Source organism: Triplophysa rosa, linkage group LG10 (assembly GCF_024868665.1).
Source record: "Triplophysa rosa linkage group LG10, Trosa_1v2, whole genome shotgun sequence".
NCBI classification, from domain to species: Eukaryota; Metazoa; Chordata; class Actinopteri; order Cypriniformes; family Nemacheilidae; genus Triplophysa; species Triplophysa rosa.
This window is the reverse complement of record NC_079899.1, coordinates 9,734,673-9,745,843: the sequence shown is the minus strand read 5'-3', so window position 1 is coordinate 9,745,843 and position 11,171 is coordinate 9,734,673. Positions and strand designations below refer to the sequence as shown.

The 11,171-nt window shown below is 39.1% G+C and overlaps 1 protein-coding gene across 3 annotated transcripts in view; it reads right to left on the bottom strand.

Moving 5' to 3' along the window:
- Positions 1-10,867, bottom strand: part of slc24a4a (solute carrier family 24 member 4a) — a 66,136-nt gene extending 55,269 nt beyond the window's left edge. For 2 of the 3 annotated variants that reach the window (XM_057343855.1, XM_057343857.1), the window contains exon 1: positions 10,104-10,867. In XM_057343855.1, coding sequence (XP_057199838.1) covers positions 10,104-10,287 — 184 coding nt within the window. In that variant the 5' untranslated portion in view covers positions 10,288-10,867. The remainder of the gene's footprint in view (positions 1-10,103) is intronic. The other variant, XM_057343856.1, reaches the window with a different exon arrangement.
- Positions 10,868-11,171: the final 304 nt, after the last annotated feature.

Below are 11,171 nucleotides of genomic sequence, written 5' to 3'. Positions count from 1 at the left end.
TTTTAAACTGTGATTAACTCCTCATAGAGATTTGAACAGATCTGCATCATATTTGAAGAGTACAGCCAGTATTATCTTCACACCTTTGTGAAGATACATTGAAAGATCCTAACTTTTCTCCGAGGGGCGTGTCCGTGGCGGCCTGACAAAGTTTGATGTTTCGCCATGAAACAGGAACCTATAGTAACTCAGGTACACAATGTCTGACCAGCCCCAAACTTCACATGTTTGATAAGAGACCTGGCCTGAAGACATCTACATGGTAATTGTCAGATACTGTTATAGCGCCACCTGCAGGAAACAGGAAGTAGCATGTTTTAAACTGTGATTTTGTCATGATTCTCGGTGAGACACGGTGACAAGGAACAGAGGACCCAAGTGCAGACAGGAGGTAAGGGGTTAAACAGACTTTTAATAAATACTTAACAAAACAAAGACCCATGTGGGGGGTAAAATAACAAACTTTAAACATGACATATAACAAGAACATGGACTAACTACACTAAACTAAACTAGAGACAACATTTGAATTAAATACAAAAAACTACACTACACTGACAAGACAGGAACTCACCAGACAAAAGACACGCACACAACAGTACAATGATCCAGCACAAGACAGAGGACAAAGCGGCATTAAATAAGGGATCAAATCAAGAGGGGACAGGTGCAGGGCATGAACTAATAATTATCACTAAAGAGGAAACAAGAGGGCAGGAACAATGACCAGACCTGGAGAGTATGGAAGGCAATCAGTGCCAAAATTCCCCTCTCTACATGAAACAAGAGGTTCTGGTCATGGTTCTGCCACTAGCTCAAGAAAAGCAAGACAAGATTAAAGCTGCAAGCAGCGATGATCGGGCCCTCGCGCAAAAGTGCAACCGCAACCCTGTGCCATCACCACCCGTCGGCCTCAGGAACAGTGAACGGTGGGCAACGTGCATGTAAGGAGTTACATTATAGATTTTTCCGTGCCATATTTCCTTTTGCCAGCTGGTGAAATGTATCATCACAAAGGTCTGAAGATCATACTGGCCAAATATGATGCTGACCTGTTTGAATCTCTATGAGGAGTTAATCACAGTTTAAAACATGTCACTTCATGTGTCCTGCAGGTGGCGCTATAACTGTATCTGAAAATTACCATGTAGATGTGTTCAGGCCAGGACTTTTATCAAATGTGTGAATTCTGAGTAGTTAAAAACAGTTTAAAACATGCCATTTCCTGTTTCCTGCAGGTGGCACTATAACTATCTGAATATTGCCATGTAAAGAAAAAAAGTAAATGATAGGTGATAAAATTAATGCAGGCGAATTATAGTAGGATTTGTTATTTATTTAAATGCGTCACATTCCCTTTTGCCAGCTGGTGGCGCTATCGCTATAAGTGAACACTGACATGGATATGTGTACAGAACAGGACTCTTATCAAACATGTGAAGTGTGAGGCCGTTCAGACATTGTGTGCCTGAGTTACTATAGCTTCCTGTTTCATGGCGAAACATGATCTCTTTGACACGCCCCTCAACGAAAAGTCAGGAACTTGCAATGTATGGTCACAAAGGTCTAGGAAGTTATATTATAGAAAGACTTTAATTTATTTACATGTACTAGATTTCCTGTTATTTATTTAAATGTGTCACATTNGGAGAAGAAGAAGAAGAAGAATAAACAACACAGAAACAAAAGGGCTCTGCACTACGGTGCAAGCCGGTGGCTTGCTCCTCCGTGCTCGGGCCCTAATGAGGCAGAACCATGACAGATTTACTCCTCATACAGATTCAAACAAGTCAGCATCATATTTGGCCAGTATGATCTTCAGACCTTTGTGACGATACATTGCAAGATCCTAACTTTTCTTTGAGGGGCGTGTCTGTGGCGGCCTGACACAGTTTGATGTTTCGCCATGAAACAGGAAGCTATGCAAAAGGGAATGTGACACATTTAAATCAATAACAAATCCTTCTATAATTCTCCTGCATTAATTTTATCGCCTACGATTACACATATCCATGTCAGTGTTCACTTATAGCAATAGCGCCACCAGTGGGCAAAAGGGAATGTGACATTTAAATAAATAACAGGATATCTGGTACGTGTAAATAAATTAAAGTCTTTCTATAATATAACTTCCTAGACCTTTGTGACGATACATTGCAAATTCCTGACTTTTCGTTGAGGGGCGAGTCCATGGTGGCGTGACAAAGTTTGATGTTTCGCCATGAAACAGGAAGCTATAGTAACTCAGGCACACAATGTCTGACCGGCCTCACACTTCACATGTTTGATAAAAGTCCTGGCCTGAACACATATCCATGTCAGTGTTCACTTATAGCAATAGCGCCACCAGCTGGAAAAAGGGAATGTGACGCATTTAAATAAATAACAAATCCTACTATAATTCGCCTGCATTCATTTTATCGCCTACCATTCACTGTTTTCCTTATGCAATCGGGTTGCGGTGGCACTTTCCGCGAGGGCCCGATCATCGCTGCTCGCAGCTTTAATGATTAACATTGTGCCTCTCTATGCTCTCCCAGTAGATTTCAGCATCATTTGTTCACAAGAATATGCAGTGAGGTCCAAAAATAATGATAATCACACTTATCTAGTTGAAACTATGCATGGCACACATTTAGGGTAATATATTTTTGGACAGTTTGAATTACAGCTGTTAAGCATTAAACGCATATGGATGTTAGTACATATTGTTAAGGGAATAATTTGCCCCAAATTATGCACCATGACATATTTTGCTCAAAACATGCATGATGTTCGAGGATATCCAGGTAGATGGACACCTGTAGTCGGCATTACATTTGGTTGGGCGCTGCATGATAATGGGTAAAATGATAACCACAATTAATTTGCTCAAAATTTTAATCACAATTAACAATCATGATTATTCAAGCTTTTTTAATTTTAAATTTAATTAGGGCTGTCAAACGATTAATCGCGATTAATCACATCCAGAATAAAAGTTTGTTTACATAATACATGTCTGAGTACGGTGCATATCAATTTTGTATTTATAAAAACATACATGCATATGTTTAAAACGGAGGTAACATGCTATTTCATGCATTCTGACGACTTTACAAGGGATGGGTATCATTAAGATTTAAATGGTATTACTTCTCCTATCGATCGGTCCAGTACTTTAACGGTATTCTTATCGGTACTTTTTGATATAATAAGAAACAAATTAGGAACAGAATTAACATGGCTTTATTTGAATTAACATAATTAACAATAAATAAATAATTTAAAATAAATAAAATAAACAATTTACAACAAAATAAATTATATTTTTCAGAAATTCTTCCTTAATCCTTGGGGCATCAAGAGATGAACTAGGTTGGGCTAAACAGTCAAAAACAGTAAATCTCTCTGTCTGTACATGATGCACTTTTGACAGGTGCTTTGACAGATTACTTGCGTTTCCACCCTTACAAGCAAAGGTTTTGTTGCACTTGTGGCAATGAGCATTGTCACGGTCAGCATCAACCTTGGTGAAGTGTAACCACACTTTTGAACGTTTAGTTCTCTCCGCTGTCGTCGCAAATTAAGAGCGTCTTTTTTCTGTGCAGCTGTTAGTGTGTGTGCGCTGTGTAGACACAAACTGCGTGAGAGACACGTGACGTGCCACCTCGCGCGCTCTGCTGGTAATAACGGATATGCTTGCGCCAAAGACTAAATTCTTGGTGTTGATGAAAATAAGAAACTATTGTTGAGATAAAATGTGCAAGATAACGTTAATGTAGCAATAAAATAAAAAATTTCCCTGAGGATCGAAAGCAGAACCGATAAGGGCAGAGTTTATCGATGCTCCGGTCTTTCATAATTTTGCCCCGGGGCCTGTTTAATACCGGGTTTCGGTACCCATCCCTATTCTTTACACTGTTAAACGTGCTGGCTTCTCAAGCTTAACATGGTCAACTTGTCAAAAAACGAGTTGAACACATGACGTAGTATTTCTGTGCTCGATTCACTCCGCCAGGGTTCGTAATGGTTTCTGAAAGTTTTTTTAGAACATGGATTCCCGTTTCGTAACAAGGGTTATTAGTCCCTTATTGGGCAATCCTCCCGGAAAATCACGCCCACGAGTCATCCAGCGAGCGAAAGAGCACACCCATCAATGCCGCTTCACTCGGCTGACAGAAGTTTAGCTGTGTTTGTTTGCTCACTGCATTTCGGTGATGAATGTTATATAAACGGTGGATATAACGTTGGATTTGGAGATCGTTTGAAACTGAAAGATGGAGCTAAAAGTTGCCAGACATAAACCGCACGGCGTAGGGTACTCCGTGTAGGCTCCGACGCAGAGGTAAAAATTGCACTTAAGTCAAACGAAGGCATATGTCTGTGTTTTGTTGGCAATCGGCATGTACCTGCATAATGTAAACAACACGAACTTATAGTGAATCAATGTGATGATGTATTGTGTGCTCATGCTGCATGCCTCCAGGTGCTCATCTTTTTCCGGAAAAATCATACAGCTGTATCTGTCTTTTACAAATTTGATCAAACCAAATACTCTTCGAAGATACGAAGTATGCATACCGTATAGGTACTCAAGATTAATATGAGATTGGCAGAAAATGCGTGTTACCTCATCTTTAAAAAAATATGTATATATTTAAGTTATTGGTAAATATAAATAAATACATGTAAACATTTCCTAAATATGTATATAAATACAAAATTAACATGCACAGGAGGAACTGTTACTGGAAAAAATGGAATTGTTCATGCTTTACAGCTCCCATCCTTCGTAACAATATTTCTTTCTTTTTAATAAAAAATAAATAAAAGCTGCATATTTCAAGCAAAGATATGTCCATAAGTTTTATTTTCAGGCGAACTACTGTATGCTTTTAATGCATGCACATTAATGGCCAATGCTGATTTTGTAAATTCACTCTACGATACAATTAGGAGCAGCTATACACTGATTAAAACCGCACACTCTGCAGCAGAACCTGTCAAAACATTCCAACAGCTCCGTTCTAAGAACAGAATGACCCACTTACGACTTATGAGAAGTAGGAAAAAGAGCTTGTAAAGTTGTCTAACGAAGTGTCACAAACAGAGGGCAGGATAAGGAACTCAACACTCAAAGCTGATTAAGCAGCATTTAATGCCTACACTAATTGCACTTCCGTTATGGATATGGAAAAACCTAAAGGTAACGTTTCAGAAGAACAACAATGAGATTTGGGAGGCTGGTCCAAATTAGGTGTGATTAAAGGTTCTATAATGACTGCAGGGAAGCACACCAGATGGACTCCTGACAGCTTATCAGATATGCCGGCAAACCAAGAACCATTAAGCTGAAAGCACATATTCAGCATCCTCATTACAATATCATGTGCAGGTAATCTCTTAAAATGCTTGTAATTTTGGTATAATTAAACTCAACCGCACCCACCAGTAACACTCATGCAGTCAGCGGTTAAATGTATGCTTTGGAGACAATGGGAGCACCAAGACATGCTTTCACCACAGGGCTTTTGGGCTGTACAGCTTATAACGGTATACATGTCAGTATGGAGTCTAAGGTGTCTGTGTGGTTTTCTATTTGGGATTGATTCCACTTCCTGTGTCCTCTGGGACCCTATTTCTATCTTTATACTTGCATTTATGCATGAGGTTGTTATACCCTCCACATGCACCTTACAGTTGTGACATACACTCCAATAGAGAATAGTTATATATTGTATAACTGCTTTAGAGAATTTCATGGTATATTTTTAGTAGTCTTGTGAGGAGAGAGATGAGAAACATTGGACTGTTTACCTCACGTTGCCAGCCACTTGTCAGTAAAGATACATACAACCAATAAAATATTTTAAACATAACATTTTACAATAAAATACCAACTCTGTGATTAAATGCACAACATGCAAAATTTTACATTAAAATATGCAACAAAACACTAGCACAGTGTAAAAAAAATTGTTCACTTCTGTACTTGCATTATCCCAAATGTTTTTAAGAATGCTGAGAAATTCGCAATTTCAACCAATGTAACGGTTATAAAACTTCATTTCTTTATATCATCCATTAAAGATCGGGTATCATGCTATGCATTCTGACTTCTTCATGCTTAACATGATCAACTTGTTAAAAAACGAGTTGGACGTATGACGTAGTATTTCTGTACTTGATACACTTCCCCAGCACGCCAACTTGTGTCGTCACAGGGATTCTTTTCCTTTTATTGTCCATCCTCCCGGAAAAGCACGGCAAGGCAAAAGAAAGAGCCCGTCCACGAGCCAACCGACGAGCAAGACCCACTTACCATCAAGATTATCTGTGCTGCGTCAAGATGGGCTGTGCTGCAGCTAGTTACTCTTGCGATAGTGAAGTTTAGGTGTGTCTGTTTGTTCACGGCATTTCAGTGATGGATGTTATATAAAAGGTGGATATAACGCTGGATTTGGAGATCGTTTGAAACTGATAGATGGCGCGGTCCCAGTGCTAAAAGATGCTGGACATGAACTGCACACGGTAAGTCAAACTAAGTCATACGTCTGTGTTTTGTTGGCATTCGGCGTGTACGTGCGTAATGTAAACACGAAGGGATTAATGTGATGTGTTGCTGGCTCGTGCTTTAGTTCCATCCCACTCTCTCCACTAGTCCCACCTCTAGCAGCTCGTGTTTTTCTTGAAATAATCGTACAGCTGTATCTCTCTTTTATAAATTTGATCAAACTAAATTCTCTTCGAAGATACGACGTATGCAATACTACTGTATAGGCACTCAAGATTAATATGAGATTGGCAGAAACTGCCTGTGATACGCGATCTTTAACATTTAACTTTAACATTTTAGAGTCCTTTCAGATTGATTTCCATCGGAATGCGTTGTAGCAAAATTTGCACTAGGTTTTGGTCACACAGTAGAGCTTTCACAAGCACTTCCCCATCTAAAATAATAGATTTAAAGTGTTCTCTGATACAGGGCAGAGTCCTAAATAGAATGCTGCAGTCATGACTAAGTTTTGTAGGCCAAAACCCAGAAACCACTTAGCATTTTAGCACTTGTGATTCCATCGCTCCAATGTCACTGGGTTTTTGGTTAAATGCCTGAAATAAGGTCTGTGGTTAAAGTGATATTTCACCCAAAAAATTAAATTCTGTCATCATTTACTCACCCTCTAGTCATTTCAAACCTTTATGACTATATTTCCTCCGCAGAACACAGAAGAAGATATTTGAAAATTGTTATTAACTGGCCCCCATTCACTTGCAGTGTTTCCCCTACCATTACCTTAGGGGGACGCCCCGCCTCTCCAACGGCACTTCCCGCCCCCTTTAAGGTCAAGTTAATTTAATTTTTTATGTAGAGTTAGATCACAAGAAGTCATTTAAGGTTACCTTTCCTATATAACATGTCTATACCTTGTTCTCGTACTAAACAAACTAAATAGCATTATGTTATTAATCTTATTTACTTGGCGGCATGTCATTTCTGTTTCTACTTGGTCGCGCCTTTACAATTCTCCTCTGCTCTCTGTATCGAGTTCCGACCCGAAGCGTGCGCGCGCACACACACACAGACACGTGCGCGCACATACACAGGTAAGCACACTTTCGCCAGCGGACAGAGAGCGCGTGTGGGAAAATATGTCGCGTCAACCACCTGAAAAGCAGATAAAAAATTGCGTTTTTAAACACCCCCAGGGTGGTGAAAATACGCATGCCCTGCCCCTGACAAGCAACAGTCCAGTTACCACCAGATGACAGGTTTTCACCCAGCTTATCCTTCGTTCTATCCTGACCGCAAGACATAATGAACCATTCAAAAAATCTGACTATTTGTGGTTTAAATTGAGCAGCGCGTCTACATAACTGAGATGTACACATCACGCGCAATCAGGGACATTTATGTTGATTATATTTTGCCGCTATATCCTCTAATATCTTTATTTAGCGCCAAACGCGCTTCATTTGAACCCTTTCCGCTCCGTGAGCACTGCTTCTCCCGCCAAAGACACGTCGCATAAAGACCTGCAGACACCAAGAGCAGGTAAATAAATGGAAACTTTTTCTGTAACGCTTAAGTAAACGAAAATGCAGCAGTAATAAAGTATTTTTAGCTGTCAGTCAGTTTAATGTTTGCTATATAGGTTTGTGACAGATTATAAAACATAACGTCTTGTATCTACATATAGCATTTATGATATTAATAGCATAAATAATCAGCATGTTAAGAGCATTTCATTGTGAATCATGTATTAATTGGAAAGAATATTTAGAATCAGTTATAGTATGAATGGCTGAACATTTTGTAAGTACTCCTGCTCATGATATATTTATTTCAGTTGTTACATTTTGTTGTCACTTGTCAGTAGTTTTTTTTTTATATTAAAATAGACCACTGGGACTTCGCTTCAGCACCAGAGCCTATCAACTCAATTTCTCAGTTACCAGACCTTTTACTGTATGTTTCATACATACTGTGGCTATCAGAATATAAAGTAAATAGCCTGATAAAACATTAGATTGATTGAATAAACATTATTTATTTAAAAAAGTATAAAGACGTAAAGGAGAAACACTGACTTGCACTAGTTTTGTGTCTATAATAGAAGTGAATGGGGGCCAGTGATGTTCAGTTACCAACTTTCTTCAAAATATCTTAAATAAAGGAACACAACATTTATATTTTTTAAACCTAAATACAGTCGCCAGAAGTAGCTAACACAAGGCTATAAACCGACTACACCACCACCCAAAAAAAGCATGGCTACAAATAAAAAATAATGTACGATTCATCCACAGAGTAGTTCCCTATAAGGAGACATGACTTTAATAAACTTTGAATGAGTTTCCATGGTGTAGTCCGTTTAGCATAAGGTTTTTTCCAGCAGTTGTATTCACATAGGATTCCAACTTCATAAAATTGAGTTAATGTGTGACTTGATGTACAAAACATGTTAGTATCATAAACTTACACAGAGCTCAATCTATTAAAGCTTTTTTTTCATTAATCCAAAAGCCTATAGAAAAATCCTATTACACTTAGTTGCATTGACTTCCATTCACACGCATGCAAAACGGAAGACTCGACATGCATCTTCATGCAAAAATGTATTACTTTTGAAGCCTAAATACAATCGGCAGAAGTGTAAACAGACTACATCACGATCGCTCAACATCACCACCTCCAAGCCTCCGAAAACTTTTAAATGTTTTATTAAAAACAACATGTTTCCTGATAAAAAAAATACTACCTGAATGCATCCCCATCCACGTTTTTAGAGATTTGTGCCCGTTGCATTATTTGTGAGATTTTTATGCATGATGACGTTTAATGTCCCTGACAATATCTGTAGTCGCATTTTGCAAATTGAAAATCTATTGTGAGTGTGGCATAACCAATGATTTAGCAATAATGATTTTATATACAATAAGAAAAAACGCGTTTAAGACTGTCAGAACAGCAGATGTCACGTTACTGTAAAATTAAAACAAGACGTTCTACTCCGCCTTTAATTTGTGAGCATTTAACTCCGCCCCTCGGAGCTTCAAACTCAAGACAGCTGGGAATGGGCAGCTTGTCAGTGAATGCAATGAAGCGGTACATTAAATTATCGCCATACCGATGTAAAAAATACAAACAGAGACTGTTCAGAAGACATCTTTTTAAACAAATAAATACAACTTCCGTTCTCTTTTGCGTCAGTCGTTGGACTTACACAGACTGCCCACAAATGTGACTGCTGTACATTATGTGCGTCTCTTAACCTCAAGCCAAGCCATTTTTCCATAAAACACTGAACAATCTCAACGAATAAGGGATGAGGCGAACATGAAGCAACTACCAAACGCATCCCCAAAACTAATCATTCGAATTAAATCGTTCTTTCTCCAAATTAGTAGAGCTCGTTACACTGACAGCACCAGACTGTAATCCCACAACTGTGAATAATTCAACGTCTGACGTCCCAAAAAAGGAAAAGTGCGTTTTGCCTCTTTGAAAATAAACAATGAAACCCATTTCTCATAAGAACAAATGCAAGAGTAGCCTAACGGAATTTCTCAAAAGCAATATCATCAGCTTCATTATTAACACATCACTTAAGCCCACTCACCTGTTTTTGTGAGCAACGCCGACATGCACCACGCCATGAAAAGCACGCTGCAGATGAAACACACCTGCACGAACAGCATTTCTCTCCTTTTGCGAACTTTAAATATTTTGGTTATCATGCTCTTTTTTGATATACCGCAGCTCTGGTCCAGGTCCGTGGTCGTATTTCCCGTTGGCTGGGTCATTTTTGTTCGTGCAATTCACCTCCACAATCGAAGAGACACAGATGGCCGGGACGGTGGGAAATCGGCCGGATTTGGTCAGACACGGGATGATGTCCTCTTCATTTCCAGCGAACGATCGCCTGTGAGGCGGCGGCGTGCATGTGCGCGCGAGCTTCAGTCCCAGGTGTCTTCACGCATTCGGTCAGGATGTTGTATTATTAAAACGACCCGTGAGAATCCGTGTCCTGCTGCGAGGACAATGTTATTTATAATTAGTTGAAATTATTAACTGAATATGTTTAACGGCATACGGTCGGGTTTTACGGTTGCCTGGTGATAAGCCTTAAAATCACATTCCTTCTTTTACATAGAGGAAAACCGTGGTGTCCCCGGTTGCATCCCGCCGACTGCGTTTAAGCTTTTTCCTATGAAGCAGTCCCGTTAATTCGTGAAATATTCAAACGGCCCTGTGCAATTCGTCCATTTCAGTCAACATTTTAAGCATGCTTATGCGTCTTTAGGGTCAATGCTGTTTCACTCAAGTTGAGCTGCACCTCGCTCTCATGCAGCTGCTGTGACTTCTACATGTGAGAGATTACGCGCGTTCACGTGACGCTGATGACGTATCCACATTCAGCCTACAGAACGCTAACCCTCCTACTATAAACCCGCATTCTCAAAAAAAAAAAAAAAATGCTGGCAAATTAATCTTAAAAGCGAGATAAATGATGAGTTAAAATTGAAAAGTAATAAATAAAAAACATTTTGGGTTTGAAATCCAGACATAGCTAAGTTTCCCTTAAAATTATATGATGTAATGTGCCATTTTTATTTTACAGTAGTCAATGTAAATGTTTTAATTAAAAAATTAGCTGTAACAGCTATACAGTATAGGTTGGAAATGT